The following is an 18,036-nucleotide window of genomic DNA, read 5'->3' on the forward strand; positions in this document are numbered from 1 at the left end:
GCTCTGTGCTCAGAAATCGCTCCTGGCAGGCTCAGGGAACCATATGGGATGCTGGGATTCGAACCAATGACCTGCATGAAATGCAAATGCCTTACCTCCATGTTATCTCTCCAGCCCCAGAATTTGACATTTCTTAAAACAATTCTTGGCAGTATATTCTCTAAATTTTTGTTTGTGGAGTTTTTGTTTTTTGATGGTGTAGAAGATTAATTCAACTGGCCTGTACATGTTTGTGAGGAAAAAAAAGTTTCATTTGTTTAGTCAGTGCTTGGAAAACTGCAAGATTGGTTCTTGGGGATCTCTCCCAATAGTGATCAAATTCAGGCCTACTGCATGATAGGCACACGTTCAAACCTATTGAGCTCTCTGAGTTCTTTTTTGAGGGAGGAGGATACACCTTGCGATGCTCAGGGGCTACTCCTAGCTCTGTACCATGAATCACTCCTGATGGTGTTCCAGGACCTTATAAGTTGCTGGAGATAAAATTTGGCAAGCATCTTACCTTCTGTTAGCCTCCCTGCTCCTCTGAAAAGATTTCTGTCCCTCCGAGAATGTGTTTGTTTATTTTGGGACATGCCTGCCATGTTCACAGGTTACTCTGGCTCTGTATTTTTTAATCATTTCTGGCAATTCTTGGGACTGTATTAGGTTCCAATATAAAATCCATTTTGGTCAACTGCTTGCAAGGTCTTGCCCACTGTACTATTGCTCAAGCCATTTGAAAGGTTTGATTCTCATTTTCTACGCACCTGGATTCCAGTTTGGTGGTAGCTGTTTGTTTTGTACCAAAAATTGAGTTGATCATGATTCTTGGTTTTGTTGAGTAAAACAGTATACATGTATTTCATGGGGGTAAAGTTTGCCAAGAAAATTTATTTTACTTTTTCTCATACACAAAACATTTTAAATATTAAAAAAAATTGTAACAGATGATTTACCAAGTTGTTCCTAATAGTCATTTTAGGCATTAAAGTTCAAACGCCAGTTTCATTGCCAGTCTGACTTTTTACTTCACCGTTGTCCTCAATTTTCCAGCCACCACTCTAACCTGCCCCCTCCAAACTTCATATTGTCTGTTACAGCACAAAGGCAAATGGAATTAGCAAGACTTAGATCTATAGGAGTCAACTTATCTCTCCATGGTGTTTTATCTCTCCTTAGTGTTACTGTACTTGGTGCTAGTTGAGTTCTGTTGTTTAGGATCACTGAGCTTGGTAGATTGTTGGGCGTTTTTTGTTTGTTTGTTTGTTTGTTTGTGTGTTTGTTTTTGATTACATCAGCAATGCTTGGGTTATTCCTGGCTCTGCCCTCAGGAATTATTCCTGATGATGGGGGGGGGGGGGAACGACGACTATATGGGATACTGGAGATGAAATCCACATTGGTACAAGGCAAACACCCTACCAACTGTACTATGCCTTTTGCGCACAGAACTTGGTAGATTTCGTTTTTTGGGGGGGGGGGTTTGGTTTTTTTTTTTTTGGATTTTGGGCCATACCTGGCTGGGTAACCAGGAATTACTCCTGACTCTTCAGAAATCACTCCCTGCAGGTTGGGGTACGTTATGGGATCAAACCCAGGTCATCCATATGCAAGTCAAATGCCCTATCTGCTGTGCTATGGTTCTGGCCCCCAGAACTGGATAGATTTCTGCGTAACTTTCTCATCAGAATTCCAGTAGTGCAACTGGACTGACACTACTATGAAATTTTGAGTTCAGGTTAAGTCTGAATCAGAGCCTTTTCTGATGGGTGTTGTTTGTATGTTTGCTTATGTGGCTTCAGTCAGAAAGAAGAACCTGCCCCCACCCATTGTGAGAATGTCCCAGAAGTATCAGCCCTACCAGATAATCTGGGAAGAGCAAGTGGCTGACTTAGGACCAATACCACCCTGCCCCTCGCCCCCTCATCCCCGCCTGCCAGGAGCTATTTCTAAGCACTGAGCTAGGAGTAACCCCTGAGTGCTGCTGGGTTTGGCCCCAACAACCACAAACCAAACAAAATGAAAAAAAAAAAACTTTTTTGGGGGTTCGCTCCTAGCAGGCTCAGAGGACCATATGGGATGCCAGGATTCGAACTTCCGACCTTCTGCATGCCAGGCAAATGCTTTACCTCCATGCTATCTCTCCAGCCCCAAAAGCAATTTAAAGTCATCACATAGCTTGTTTTTTTTTTTTGTTTTTTTTTTTTTTTTTTGGTTTTTTGGGCCACACCCTGTGCCGCTCAGGGGTTACTCCTGGCTATGCGCTCAGAAGTTGCTCCTGGCTTCTTGGGGGACCATATGGGACACCGGGGGATCGAACCGCGGTCCGTCCTAGGCTAGCGCAGGCAAGGCAGGCACCTTACCTCCAGCGCCACCGCCCGGCCCCACATAGCTTGTTTTTTATAAGCAGATTAAGCAGCAGCATACTTTATATTTAATGCTTATATGATAAAATATGAATGATTTTCTTCCACTATAACGCAAGTTCCCAAGTGATCAGGGACTTTGGTTTGTTTGTTAAAACTTGAGGTTGCATCTACGGCCATACCACCCTGAACGCACCCGAACTCTGATCTCGGGAGCTAAGCAGGGTCGGGTCTGGTTAGTACCTGGATGGGAGACCGGGTGCTGTAGGCTTAAAACAAAACAAAACAAAACTTGAGGTTGCTTCCTGGTATATGTAAATCTCAGGGCTTACTTGAAAGAATGTTATAATGGTACTGATATCAATTCATCACAATATTTGACTTGGAAATTCATCACTTTTTGTTTGTTTGGTTTGGTTTTTGCTTTGGGCCTTACCCAAAGATGCTCAGAAATACTCCTGGCAGGTTCAGGGAACCATATGGGATATCAGGGATCAAACCCAAGTGACCCACCTGCAAGGCAAACACTACCAGTTGTGCTGTTGCTCTGCTCTGCTTTATTTGATTCACAGCCAGCAATTTTCAAGGTTTAATCCTGATTTTGCACTTGGAAATCACTCCTGGCTGTGCTGGGGACCATATGGGAAGCTAGGGATCGAACCAGGGCTTGCCATGTGCAAAGCAATTGCACTACCTGCTGTGCTGTTGCTCTGACCCCATTATGATGATTTTATTCCCACCCACCCAACACCCACCCCGTTTGCTTTTTTGAGCTTGTTTGTTTGTTTGTTTGGGTCACACCGGCAATGCTTAGGGGTTACTCATGGCTCTACGCTCAGAAATCACTCCTGGCAGGCTCAGGGGACCATATGGGATGCAGGGATTCGAACCACTGTCCTTCTGCATGCAAGACAAATGTCTAGCTACATGCTATCTCTCTGATCCCAAATCATGTGTTTTTTTTTTTTGTTTTTGTTTTTTTTTTTTTGGTTTTTGGGCCACACCCGGTAACGCTCAGGGGTTACTCCTGGCTATGCGCTCAGAAGTTGCTCCTGGCTTGGGGGACTATATGGGACACCGGGGGATCGAACCGTCCAAGGCTAGCGCTGGCAAGGCAGGCACCTTACCTTTAGCGCCACCGCCCGGCCCCAAATCATGTGTTTTTAATAGTGCCTACCTTTTTGCCATTTTCTATTTAGAGAACTCAAATTTTAAACATTTGTTTGTCTTTGGGCCACACCTGTGGTACTCAGGGTCACTTCTGACTCTGCCCTCAGAAATTACTCTTGGCAGGCATGGAGAACCATATGGGATGTTAGGGACGAAACCTGCATCAGCCACATACAAGGCAAATGAACTACTGTGCTAGGAGCTGTGCTATCGCTCCAGCCCTTACATTGGAATTTTTTAAATTCATGGAGAATTTGGGATTGAACCTTGGGATAGTGGAATAACTGTCTAAATTATATTGTATGAATCTGAATTAACATATCTCATATCTATCACATAGCATCTGATCATATCACATCACATTATTTAACATATATTAGATTACACTTTGCTTCACCCAAAAGAAAGATCATCCCTGGTACCTTTGTATCTGTTTGTTTACAACTTGGTTTTACCTCAAAACAGATTATTTTACATATAAAAATGGGTGGGACTGGCTCAGGATAGCCTGAGCTATCTGTCCTTACTCTGTCTTTATTCCCCCACCTGGGGTGGTCTCTGTACTCAAAATCTATAGTTCTGGTAGGAAACTCACTCTCAATATGAGGTAGAAGATTGCCAGACAACAAGTATTTCACCCTCAGCCTGGTTTGGATTATTTCATGTGCAATCCTACCTTCGACTTCACCATGAGGTTGAAAATATGGGTGGTTTTACAAACTTAAAAACATAATAACTTTAGGGGACGGGGCAGTGGCGCAAGCAGTAGGGCATTTGCCTTGCAGGCTGTGGTTCGATCCCCAGAGTCCCATATAGTCCCCCAAGCCAGGAGTGATTTCTGAGCATATAGCCAGGAGTAACCCTTGAGCATCACCCAAAAAGCAAAAGCAAAAGCAAAAAAACAACAACAAAAAAAAAAACCACACAAGTAACTTTAGGATGTGCAAATAACGACCTTCTTCTAGATCTTTTTTGTTTTTGATTCTTTTGGGGGCACACCCGTTTGATGCTTAGGGGTTACTCCTGGCTATGTGCTCAGCAATCGCCTCTGGCTTGGGGAAACCATATCGGACGCTGGGGAATTGAACTGCGGTCCGTCCTAGGTTAGCGCTTGCAAGGCGGACGCCTTACCTCTAGCGCCACCTCTCCGACCCCCTGTTCTAAATCTTTTGTGTGTGTGTGTGTGTGTGTGTGTGTGTGTGTGTGTGTGTGTTTTGGGTCACACCCGGCAGTGCTCAGGGGTTTTATTCCTGGCTCCATGCTCAGAAATTGCTCCTGGCAGGCACGGGGGACCATATGGGGCCCTGGGATTCGAACCGATAACCTTCTGCATGAAAGGCAAACGCCTTACCTCCATGCTATCTCTCCAGCCCCTCTGTTCTGAATCTTTTAAAATTATATATTATGTTTGTTTTTCCTAGTGTTGATTTACTACATTTCTTTTTCTTTTTCTTTTCTTTCTTTTTTTTTTTTTTGTTTTGTTTTGTTTTGGGGTCACATCCAAAATGTAATGCTCAGGGGTTATTCCTGGCTCTGCACTCAGAAATCACTTTTGCCAGGCTCCGGGGACCATATGGGATGCTGGGAATCAAACCCAGGTTCGTCCTGGGTCAGCCATATGCAAGGCTAATGCCCCACCGCTGTACTATCACTCCATCCCTGACTTAATACATTTCTATGATATGTAATGTCCTTTCTCTGAAATGTAGAAAAGAACACCCCCTTTTTCTTTTATTCTTGGTTTTCTTTTTTACTTGCTTTTGTTGTTACTATGTTTTGTTTTGGTTTGGTTTGGTTTTGAAGGGTGCATACCTAGTGATGTGATGTTACTCCGTAAGGCCCTGTAGGGGACAAGGAGTGCTGAGGATCAAGACCAGATCACTCATGTGCAAGTCAAGTACCTACCCACCTGCCCACACTAATTGTGTGTGTGTGTGTGTGTGTGTGTGTCTGTGAATTATTATTTGAAATTTTAAGGGCTAAAACAATGCCATAAAAAAAAATACCGTGCTGATAGTTGGTATATACAAGAAAGTAGCTTTTCTTTTTCTTTTTGGGGCCACACTTGGTGGTATATGGTGCTTAGGGCTTACTCCTAGCCCTATATTTAGGAATTCCTCCTTGTACTTGGAATCATTGGGGGTGCCAAGGACTGAACCCCATTAGGTTGCACATGTATGCAGTTAGTGTGCCCTGACTATAGTCCCTTTGTTGGGATCGAATCCAGGTTGGCTTCATGCAAGGCAAGTGCCCTCACTACTTGTTACCTACGAGGTAACCTCTAATTTGTTTCCTCATCTTTTTGCAACTATAGTTGAACCAGACTTTTGTTTGGTTGGTTGGTTTTTTTGGCCACACCCTGTGACGATCAGGAGTTACTCCTGGCTGTGCACCAAGAAATTGATCCTGGCTTGGGGGATCAGGTGGGACACTGAGAATCGAACCAAGGTCTGTCATGGATCGGCCACGTGCTAGGCAAACGCCCTACCACTTTATTGTTGCTCTGGCTTTTTATACTGATATTGTAGGATTTCTTTTTTTTTTTTGGTTTTTTTCGGGCCACACCCGTTTGATGCTCAGGGGTTACTCCTGGCTAAGCGCTCAGAAATTGCCCCTGGCTTGGGGGGACCATATGGGACGCGGTCCTTCCTTAGCTAGCGCTTGCAAGGCAGACACCTTACCTCTAGCGCCACCTCACCGGCCCCATTGTAGGATTTCTTATTTTGGTAAAGGATTTTGTGGGAACAAAATTTGGAAAGTATGGATGAAGATCCAGTTTAACTTTTTCTTCAAAATTGTAGAACAGAAATGAAAAGTGTGTATATAAAATAAAAGGAAAGAAAGTGTATACTTCAATGATATATATATATAAATGATATATATATATATATATAAACTTTTAGTCTATGAAATGAAATCAGACGCATCTCAGTTTTCAGTTTTATAATTCCTGTGCCCAGGAGACCCAAGTATTTTATTCTTGCTAAAATAGAATATTTTCTTCTGCCACAAATACCAATACTGAAAACTATTATTTAGGGCACAGGATGAAGTTTTCTAGTATTGTATATTTAGAATTTTTAGCTAAAATTTTAGAAAAACAATAATCCAAGATGGGTAAGAAGATTCTGAAGCTACAGTGAGTGGAGTTTTTGGGGCCTCACCCAGTGGTACTTAGGACTTCTAGCTCTGCTCACAGATCTCTCTGATGGGCATCAGAGACAATTTGGGGTGTTTGGAATCAAACCTAGGTCAGCCTTGTGCCAAACAAGTACCTTGTGTGTTGTGCTATTGTCTCTGAATCATGGAAGTTCTTATTTCTATGTTCTTGTTAAAAGATGAGCTTTAGAAAAAAAAAAAACGATGAGCTTAGGTGGGCTGAGGCAATAGCACAGAGGTAGGGCATTTGCCTTGCATGCAGCTGATTCAGGACAGATGGTGGTTTGAATCCTGGCATCCCTTATAGTCCCCTGAGCGCGGCCGGGTGTGACCCAAAAACCAAAAAAAGAAAGATGAGCTTTGGGGCCCAGAGCACAGCATTTGCCTTGCATGCAGCCAACATAGGATGGACCCAGGTTTGATTCCCAGCATCCCATATGGTCCCCCAAGCCTGTCAGGAGCGATTTCTAAGTGCAGAGCCAAGAATAACCCCTGAGTGCCACCAGGTGAGACCTAACACCTCCCCAAAGAGCTTAATTAGGTATCTTGAGGTCCTTAAAATTTGCATTTTAAGGGGTCAGAGCAGTGCTGCAAGCTGTAGAATGCGCTAACCTAGAACAGACCGCATTTGATCTCCCAGCATCTCATATGATCCCCCAAGCTAGGAGTGATTTCTGACCGCATATCCAAGGTTACTTTAGGCTTGCCTTCAGAAATTATCCTGCCTGGCCTGGGTAATTTTTTTTTTCTGTTTATTTGGTTAGATTTTCTATCTATTGTTTTAGTGTATACCTCCAAACAAAGTTTTTTTTACCTAACATAACAGGTATTAAAAGCATAAGATAGGTATTTGCTTTTTTCCTTTAAACAGGTCCTAGATAGTCACAAAGTCACACAAGTGTGGTTACTTTATTTAATACATTAAAGTTAAAATATGCTAAGTTTTCGTTTTAATTGTTCTTAAAGCTAAGACCTAGAAAAACAAATTATTTTTACAGAGCAAGTTTATAAAAGTGGGGGCTTGAAATTTTTTAATAGCTAATACTTTTAAAATAGGTTTTTTTCTTGTTGATATAACTAACATTTATTTTCTGTTTATTTTTAAGACGAGCAAAAATCAAATTAAAGTAGATCTTGTAGATGAGAATTTTACTGAATTAAGAGGAGAAATAGCAGGACCTCCAGACACACCATATGAAGGCAAGTACTTTTCTCTGTATCCAAATATTGTGTGTATTAGAACTTTTCTAAAACATTAAATTAGAATAATCTTAAAGCAGCTATAAACTTAATGTATGATTAATTCACTTGATTCAGTTTATAATAACAGTTTTTAAATAACTTAGGTACTTTTCTAGACTAGGTCATTTTTATTTTCTTAAAATGTATTTGGTAGAACCAAGTTACAGACTATATAGATGAGAGTTGAATAATATAAAATATCAAGTATATTAAGCCTCTGATTTACAGGGACTGTGTAGACCAAGTTAACTTTAATTCTATTTTTAATAAACCTTGCTTTAAGTAAGATGGATAAAATGCTTAAATATAAAAATTTTAAGTTCCTTTCCCCTGGTATTTAGTAATCTGTATTTGTTTATTTTGTATATTTTTGGGGGGCTACACCCAGTATCACTCAGGGATTACTCCTGACTCTGCTTAGAGATTACTCCTGGCAGGCTCAGGAACAATGAAGAAGACATTGATTATCTCATATAAACGGAAAAAAAAATAAAGCAGGCAGGCAGCTTTATTTAACTTTGTGTTCACAGAGTATGTCTATAACTATGTTATACTGAAATTTTGGTGTGATTTGACTCAGAAATAAGCCTCAGTATCAAATGTCTAATATTAGTGCATGTTTGGGCTGATAGCATGAACTACATTTTTGCATAAAATACATACTCAACTATTTAGAAGAAATTATAATAGATTTTATGGTAATTATATTTGAGTTCTTGTAAGAGCTTTAATGTATTTTTCATCTAATGCATACAACAAACAATCTGAGGTAAGTACCATTACCCCTGTTTCATAGATGAAGATATACTTATTTGTCAGATAACAAAATATGTGGTTGAAAGATGTTGCTAGAATTTAAGTTGCCATTCTCTTGACTTAAAATTCTATGCTTTTTACTATTTTCTGCTACTGAATGAGCCAGGATTGATTGAACATGAGAAATGATTATATCTACTTTGAATATGGCAGGTCTCTCATTCATTTTTTTGGGTTGTTTTGCTTTTTTGTTTGGGGCCACTTGAAACTTTTTGGTCTTGGGGACCATGTGGTACTGGGAATTGAACCGGGGGTTCCAGCATATACAATTTGTGCTTCAGTCCTTTGAGTAATTTCTGGCCCTATAATCCTATAATGAATAATTAATTACCCAAAAATTTTTTTCAGAAAAACCCATTATTCTAGGATATTTTCCTTTTTCTTTTTTCTGCAGTGCCAGGGATTGAATCCAAGATCTTCTTACAAACATTCAAGGCAAGTGCTCTAACACTGAGCAGCATTTCTCATTTCTAGCCTGAATATTTTTACTTTTCATTAAAAAATTTAAAGATCCCATCATGTCATTAGTGATTTGTACCATAATTTGTTTTATTTTTTGGGCTATATCCAGCAGTGCTCAAGAACTAATGTTGGTAAGCTCTCTTCCTCATTTTAAAATTGGGGGCTAGAGGCTGGAGAGATAGCACAGCAGTAGGCCATTTGCCTTGCAAACTGCCGACCCAGGACTGGTGTTGGTTCGAATCCCGGCATTTCATATGATCCCCAGTGCCTGCCAGGAACAACTTCTGAGCAGAGCCAGGAAACCCTTGACTGCTGCTGGTATGGCCCAAAAACCAAAAATAAAATAAAATAAAATTGGGGGTCAGAGAGAGTATATCAACCGGTTAAAGCCGACTTGGGTTCTTTCTATAGCACCCCAGATGTTCCCCCTAGGGAACTAGAATGATACCTGAGCATAGCCAGGTGTGACTGAAAAAAAATTTTTTTTTGATTGTTTTGTTTTATAGTCCACATGGACCATGTTTTAAAATTAGGAATAGGGAATAATTCAAGGGCTAGCCCTAACTTCTTTCCTGATAAAGCAGTGACACCACATACCATTTACCCCCATGATGTGAGTGTGGTGTGCCCTAACCACTGCTGAGCACCAGTCATGACTGCATTACCAGGTGTAATAGCCCTTATAGCAAATAAAATAAGACAGTGTATCAAGTACCTCCTATGTGCCAGACCAGGTCTAGGTATACTTTTGTGGATGCTCTTTCACTTATTCTTATTTGATAAGCTCATTTTCTGCTGCTTCTACTATGAGTGCTGTTTGATAGGGTGTGTGTGTATGTGTGTGAGTATGTATTTGACTATTCTCAGAGGTAACTCTTAGCTCTGTGCTCAGGGATCAGTCTTGGTGACTCTTGGGGGACTATATGGGGTCACAAGAATCAAACCTGGGTACACTGTATATGTGCAGGCAAGCATCCTACCCATTGTACTTTCCCATTTGATAAGGTTGGGGGGAGGGGTGCATCTGGCAGTATTTGGGTTACTCCTGACCATATGCATGAATTTCTCCTAGAGAACTTGGGGGGGGGCTTATTTGGTGTTAATTATTGAATCCAGGTCTAATACTATCTCTAGCTCCTGATACTTTTTATGTTTGTTTTAGTTTTGGGGCCACACCCGACAGTACTCAGGAATTATTTCTGGTGGTACTCTGGGGGACCATACGTGATGTCATAGATTGAATCTGGATTGGCATAGCAAACACCCTCACCCTACCTGTTGTACTATCTCTCCAGTCCCTGATTTTTTTGTGTTGTTTTGTTTTGTTTTGTTTTGTTTTGTTTTGTTTTGGGTCACACCCGGCAATGATCAGGGGTTCCTCCTGGCTCTACGCTCAGAAATCTGCTCCTGGCAGGCTCAGGGAACCATATGGGTTGCTGGGATTTGAACCACTGTCCTTCTGCATTCAAGGCAAACACCTTACCTCCATGCTATCTCTCTGGCCCTCCAGCTCATGATTTTTGATTGATTGGGTTTTTTTTTTTTTTGTTTTTGTTTTTGGGCCACACCCAGAGGTGCTATGGGGTTACTCCTGGCATTACACTTAGGAATTATTCCTGGAAGTTTTCTGAGAAACATCTGGGATGCTGGGATTGAACCCGGGTTGGCCACATGCAAGGCGAGTGTCCTGCCTGCTGTGCTGCTCTGGCCCCAACCCCTGGTGTATGTATGTATATATATATTTTGGTTTTTGGGCCATACCCGGTGGTGCTCAGGGGTTACTCCTGGCTGTCTGCTCAGAAATAGCTCCTGGCAGGCATGGGGGACCATATGGGACACCGGGATTTGAACCAACCACCTTAGGTCCTAGATCGGCTACTTGCAAGGCAAACGCTGCTGTACTATCTCTCCGGGTCCCCCTGGTATATTTTTATTGCAGAGTTGGCCCATACCTAGCAGTGCTCAGGTGTTACTCCTGGCTCTGCACTAAGAAATCTCTCCTGGCAGGCTCGGGAGACCATATGAGATTCTGGGGATTGAACCTGGGTCAGCCTTGTGCAAGGTAAATGCCCTATCTGCTGTGCTATTGCTTCAGCCACATCCCTAATACGTTTTAATAGTTTTTTAGGGTATATATTTGAGTTTGATTAGCTTACATTGTTTTCTTTTTGTTTTTGGTCATACCTGGCAGTACTCAGGGGTCACTCCTGGCTTTACGCTCAGAAATCGCTCCTGGCAGGCTCTGGGGACCGTATGAGATACCTGGATTCAAACCACTGTCCTTCTGCATGCAAGGCAAATGCTTTACCTCCATGCTATCTCTCCGGCCCCGTACATTGTTTTCTTTTTATTATTAAAATCAAGTATATTTGTTTTGGTGTTTTTGTTTATTAGTCTGTTTTTTGGGGGGGTAACATAGTTGGCTCAGGGATTATGCTCAGGGGACCATATGGGATGCTGGGGTTTGAACCCCAGGTTAGCACTGTGCAAGACAAGCATCCTATTCCCATTATACTATTGTGACGCCTCTTTTATTTTTTTAAGTACAGCCTCTTTATTATTAAAAATATGGAATGTGGGGCCCGGAGAGATAGCACAGCGGTGTTTGCCTTGCAAGCAGCCGATCTAGGACCTAAGGTGGTTGGTTCGAATCCCGGTGTCCCATATGGGCCCCTGTGCCTGCCAGGAGCTATTTCTGAGCAGACAGCTAGGAGTAACCCCTGAGCACCGCCGGGTGTGGGCCCCCCCCCAAAAAAAAATGGAATGTTGAGGCCGGCGTGGTGGCGCTAGAGGTAAGGTATCTGCCTTGCCAGCGCTAGCCTAGGACGAACCGCAGTTCGATCCCTCGGCGTCCCATATGGTCCCCCAAGCCAGGAGCGACTTCTGAGCGCATAGCCAGGAGTAACCCCTGAGCGTCACCTTGTGTGGCCCCAAAACCAAAAAAAAAGGAATGTTTCACGAAGTTGCGTGTCATCCTTGCACAGGGGCCATGCTAATCTTCTGGTACAGCTCTTTATGATTAAAATTTAAACAAAAAGATGACCAGATTATTTTGGAAAAACACCATTTCCAGGTGCATTCCCAGGGCAAGTTTTCATACTTAAAAAAATACGAGAATGGGGTCAGCGAGATGGCTGTAAAGGTAAGGTGTCGCTAGCCAAGGAAGGACCACGGTTCGATCCCCCGGCGTCCCATATGGTCCCCCTGAGCATCAAATGGGTATGGCCCGAAAAACAAAACAAAAAAAAATGCGAGAATGAAATATTTCGATAATAATGTGCTTTAGTTGGGTTTTTATTTTTATTCTGCTTTGTTTTGTTTTTGGGTCACCTCAGCCAGGCTTGGGAACCAAATGGGGTACTGGGTATTGGACCCGGGTCAGCAGCATGCAAGGCAAGTACACTACCAGCTGTACCATCATCATTCCTGACCCCATTTTGATTATTTATTGATGAATGCTTTTTTTTTTTTTTTTTTTTGGTTTTTTGGTTTTTTGGGCCACACCCGGTAACGCTTCGGGGTTACTCCTGGCTATGCGCTCAGAAGTTGCTCCTGGCTTGGGGGACCATATGGGTCGCCGGGGAATCGAACCTCAGTCCGTCCAAGGCTAGCACAGGCAAGGCAGGCACCTTACCTCTAGCGCCACTGCCCGGCCCCTATTGATGAATTCTCGATAGTTACCATTGCTTTTTCTTTGGAAAACAAAAACACCCTTAATAGCAAAGGGAGCATTTTGTGTGTAGATCATTAAGTAATTTGGTAATTATATAACAAGATGCCTATTTTACGTACTGAAAAAATTTTAATGTAAAGGTAACATAACATACCCATGGGAAAATTGTTGTTTTGTTGGTTTTTTGGTTTTTGGGCCACACCCAGCAGTGCTCAGGGGTTACTCCTGGCTATCTGTTCAGAAATAGCTCCTAGCAGGCATAGGGGACCATATGGGACACCGCTGTGCTATTTCTCTGGGCCCGGGAAAATTGTTTTATGCATGGTAACCATATATGTATAACTGAAATTTGGTTTAATAGCTTAGTGATAGAGACATAGTTTAGTATGGGGCCAGATCACTAGCTCAGTGGGTAGGGCGTTTGCTGGGTCAATTCCAACTCCAGATTTGATCCCCACCATCCCATATGGCCCCCCCAAGCGTGCCAGAAATCATTTCTGAGCTCAGAGCCAGGAGTAACCCTGAATGCAACAGGATATGGCCTAAAAAAGTTTAGTTCTTGGGGCCGGAGAGATAGCATGGAGGTAAAGCGTTTGCCTTGCATGCAGAAGGAAGGACGGTGGTTCAAATCCTGACATCCCATATGGTTCCCCCGAGCCTGCCAGGAGTGAGTAACCTCTGTGCACTGCCGGGTGTGACCCAAGAACCAGAAAAAAAAGAAAAAGAAGTTTAGTTCTTGAAGTTTGTTTTATTTTCTTTTTTCCCCCATAAGAATTATCTTTTGGGGCCGGGCGGTGGCGCTAAAGGTAAGGTGCCTGCCTTGCCTGCGCTAGCCTTGGACGGACCGCGGTTCGATCCCCCGGTGTCCCATATGGTCCCCCAAGCCAGGAGCAACTTCTGAGCGCATAGCCAGGAGTAACCCCTGAGCGTTACCGTGTGTGGCCCAAAAACAAAAACAAAAAAAAAAAAAAGAATTATCTTTTAGAGGGGCTGGAAAGCGGTAGTACAAGTGTAGGGCATTTGCCTTGCAAGCACTAACCTAGGACGAACTGCAGTTTGATCCCCCGGCATCCCATATGCCCAAGCCAGGAGCGATTTCTGAGCACATAGCCAGGAGTAACTCCTGAGCATCACCGGGTTTAGCCCCAAAACAAAAACAAACAAACAAAAAAGAATTATCTTTTAGAGCGAGAGAGACATGGTATAGGGTTGAAGGCACTTGTCTTGCATGCAGCTTTCTCTGGTTCATTCTCTACTGTACATATGGTTCCTGATCATCACCAGCATGGCCCCTGAACACTGCAATATGCGGCAAGTCACACACATGCACGCACGCATGCAGACTCTGGTTTATTTTTTGCTATATCTTGTTTCTGCTTGGGACCACTCTTGTTTTTTTGTTTTTTGTTTGTTTGTTTGTTTGTTTGTTTTTTGGGTCACCCGGCAATGCTCAGGTGTTACTCCTAGCTCTGTACTCAGAAATCACTCCTGGCAGACTCGGGGACCGTATGGGTTGCCGGGATTTGAACCACGCCCATCCTGGGTGGGCTTTATGTAAGGCAAATGCCCTACCACTGTGCTATCTCTCCAACCCCTTGTGACCACTCTTTATAGTTATATGATTATACCGATCTTTTTTTTTTTTTTTTTTTTTTGGTTTTTGGTGTTTGGGTCACACCCAGCAACGCTCGCGGGTTACTCCTGGCTCTACGCTCAGAAATTGCTCCTGGCAGACTCTGGGGACCATATGGGATGCTGGGATTCGAACCACCGTCCAGCGTCTAAGGCAGAACGCCCTACCGCTTCACTATCTCTCCGGCCCCTATACCAAACTTTTTTTGGGTGGTTTTTGGGTCACACCAGGCAGTGCTCAGGGGTTATTCCTGGCTCCAAGCTCAGAAATTGCTCCTGGCAGGCACGGGGGACCATATGGGACGCCGGGATTCGAACCGATGACCTCCTGCATGAAAGGCAAACACCTTACCTCCATGCTATCTCTCCGGCCCCTATACCAAACTTTTTAATGGTGGGGTATATACCAGTTTTTTTTTGTTAGGTTTCACAAACTCTCTCCTGTTACCACACAGTTCCATCTTTCTCCTCCTACCCATTCACTTCCTTGTTCTATTGATGGGTGATCAATTGTTACTACTCTTATGTTTTGCTAAACAATTGCCCTACCTTCTGTGCTATCTCTTAATTCCTGTTTTCATTTTTTTGTTTTGTTTTTGGATCACACCGGGCAGTGCTCAGGGGTTCCTCCTGGCTCTATGCTCAGAAATCACTCCTGGCAGGCTCGGGACAGTATGGGATGCCGGGATTCGAACCGCCATCCTTCTGCATGCAAGGCAAATGCCCTATTTCCATGCTATTTCTCCAGCCCCTGTTTTCATTTTTTGAAGAAATATTTTATTTATTTTGGTTTGGTTTGGTTTTGGTCACACCTGATGGCACTCAGGTTACTCCGGCTTTGCACTCAGAAGTGGCTCCTAGCAGGCTTGGGGGACCATATGGGATGCTGGATTTGAACCACAGTTTGTCCTGGTTTTGCTGCGTGCAAGGCAAAGGCCCTACTGCTGTGTTTTTTTTTTTCTTCTTTCCTCTTTCAGTTTTAGATTTTTGGTCACACCGACAGCACTCGGGTCACTTCTGGTTCTGTGCTCAAAAATCGCTCCTGGCAGTTTCGGGGGACCATAAGGGATGCCGGGATTCGAACCACTGTCCTTCAGCATGCAAGGCAAACACCCTACTTCCATGCTATCTCTTCGGCCCATTTTATAAGTTTTAACATAAATCATTTAATTCTTGATTATATGATCCTTTTAGTTTTATTGTTATGTCAATGTATCTTTGATAACCTGTATTTATTGAAAAATATACATGAGGGCGACAGGGATATAGCACAGTGAGTAGGCCTTGTGGCAGCCAACCAGGGTTTGATCCCTGGCATCTCATATAGTCCCTCAAGCCTGCCAGGAGTGATTTCTTTTGGGGGGAGGTGATTTCTGAGTACAGAGCCAGGAGAAACCCTTGAAACCCTTGCATGCCACTGGATGTGGCCCAGAAACAAAAAAATATGCATGCATATATTATCATTAGAGTGGAAATGGGAGTTGTTTGTTTTTTTGTGCAATACCTGGCAGTGCTCAGGGGTTACTCCTGGCTCTGCACAGAATATGGGGTACCAGGGATAGAATTTGGGTTGACTGTGTGCAAAGCAAAGGTTCTGCCAACTCCAGCCTCAGGAGTAGAAAGGATTGGAACCCAGGAATACATCATGTATTCAGTCCCTAGTTCTACAAACAAAATGAGAGAGAGTTGGTGATGGGCATTTTTTCTTTGTCTTTTAAGCTTTAGGGCTGGAGCTGAGTAATGCAGTGTTTAGGTTGACCCAGGTTCAACTCAAGGTATCACATAGTCGTTTAAGCGTCACTGGGTACAACTTTGGAGGTTCCCTGGCATTAAGTCTTTTTTTTTTTTTTTTTTTTTTTATTTGGTTTTTGGGTCACACCCGGCAGTGCTCAGGGGTTACTCCTGGCTGTCTGCTCAGAAATAGCTCCTGGCAGGCACGGGGGACCATATGGGACACCGGGATTAGAACCAACCACCTTTGGTCCTGGGTCGGCTGTTTGCAAGGCAAATGCTGCTGTGCTATCTCTCCGGGCCCAAGGCATTAAGTCTTGAATAGCATCTCATCCTCAGGTCTTTGCATTGAACTGCCACCTTTGTTGACAAAGAATTGTCATTGGGCCTTTAGGCCTTCTGAACACAGCCTGAAAGCCATCTTAACAAATCATAACATAGGGTCCAGAGAGATAGCACAGAGAGTAAGGTGCATGTGGCGGATCCAGATTCTGTCCCTGACAACCCATGTGATCTCCCAATCACCTCCAGAAGTAATTCATGAGTAGAGAACCAGGAGTAACCCCAGATTGTCTCCAGGTGTGGCCTTAAAAATTTCAGTTTTTGGACCACAACTGACTGTGCTCAGTGCTTATTTCTGGCTCTTTGCTCAGGAATTACTCCTGGCCATGCAAGGGACCATATGTTGTTTTGGGGGTTGAATCTGGGTCCACACATGGAAGACAGAATACCCTACCCACTGTACTATCTCTCAGGTCCCACTTTTCTTTTTTGTTTTTGTATAATAAATATCACAAATTTTCAGTAATTGTGTATGAAATATGGTGTGATAACTGGATTCTCACTTTGCTCTAGTGATTATTTTGGAGCATTCAAAAAAAATTTATTGGTCCAGAGAAATAGTACAGCAGGTACACTTGCCCTGTATGTGACCAGCCCAGTTTAGATCCCCGGCATTCCATACAGCAATGATTCCTGAGTGCAGAGCCAGGAATAATCCCTGAGCACTGACAGGTATAGCCCAAAAACAAACACATAAAATTTTTCTATGAAAGATTAGAAAGATTATAACCAGAAATTCAATATTTAGGCCAAATTTGTTATACCTGTTTAGGCCAAATTTGTTATACCTGTTCTTTAAATTTAACATTTATAACTGAATGTAGGCTTCTCTAGTCACACAATCTCTTTTGTGTCTTTCTTTTTTTGTTTTGACTACTTTCCTGTTTGCAAGCATTTAATTTAAGCATTGCATTTCTTTCTTTGGAATGCTATTAAAAAGGATTAGGTGGAACTGGAGTGATAGCACAGGGGGTAGGGCACTTGCTTTGCATGTGGCTGACCCTGGTTTGGTATCTGGCATCACGTATGGTCCCCCAAACTTGACAGAAATAAACCCTGAGCATCACCCAGTGTGGCCAAAAAAAAAAAAAAAAAGAAAGTGTGACTGTGAGGCCCTAGGTTCGATCTCCAAAGCTGCCAAAATTAATGGGGGAGGGCATATAAAGAGAACTTGACTAAAAATTTAGGTTTTAAGTGACACTAAGTGAATTGCTTTTTTATTTTTTTTCCCAGAGCTGTACATAACAATGGAGAATGTGGGGGGGGGGTGTTTGTTTTGGGGCCACACCCAGCAGAGCTCATATCACTCCAGGCTCTGTGCTCAGAAATCACACCAGTCAGGCTTGGGTTACCGAATGAGATGCCGGTGATCAAATCTGGGTTGGCAAACACCCTACTCACTGTGCTATCACTTTGGCCCCTGGAGAATATGTTTTTGAAAGAATCTACAATATTTTGAGA

At 42.9% G+C, this 18,036-nt stretch overlaps 2 protein-coding genes, 1 long non-coding RNA gene and 1 pseudogene across 3 annotated transcripts in view; 2 read left to right on the forward strand and 2 right to left on the reverse strand.

The window, feature by feature from the left end:
* LIAS (lipoic acid synthetase) overlaps positions 1 to 18,036 on the forward strand; it is a 939,974-nt gene that overhangs the window by 202,907 nt on the left and 719,031 nt on the right. The gene's annotated exons all lie outside the window — the stretch shown is intronic.
* UBE2K (ubiquitin conjugating enzyme E2 K) overlaps positions 1 to 18,036 on the forward strand; it is a 53,846-nt gene that overhangs the window by 17,048 nt on the left and 18,762 nt on the right. The window contains exon 2 of the mRNA XM_049790181.1: positions 7,784 to 7,877. Coding sequence (XP_049646138.1) covers positions 7,784 to 7,877 — 94 coding nt within the window. The remainder of the gene's footprint in view (positions 1 to 7,783; positions 7,878 to 18,036) is intronic.
* LOC126032527 (uncharacterized) overlaps positions 4,725 to 18,036 on the reverse strand; it is an 891,448-nt gene continuing 878,136 nt past the window's right edge. Inside the window, exon 2 of the long non-coding RNA XR_007503878.1 lies at positions 4,725 to 4,842. This is a non-coding gene — a long non-coding RNA (uncharacterized LOC126032527). The remainder of the gene's footprint in view (positions 4,843 to 18,036) is intronic.
* On the reverse strand, positions 12,137 to 12,250 carry LOC126033197 (uncharacterized; annotated as a pseudogene).

Source organism: Suncus etruscus, chromosome 16 (genome assembly GCF_024139225.1).
Source record: "Suncus etruscus isolate mSunEtr1 chromosome 16, mSunEtr1.pri.cur, whole genome shotgun sequence".
NCBI classification, from domain to species: domain Eukaryota; kingdom Metazoa; phylum Chordata; class Mammalia; order Eulipotyphla; family Soricidae; genus Suncus; species Suncus etruscus.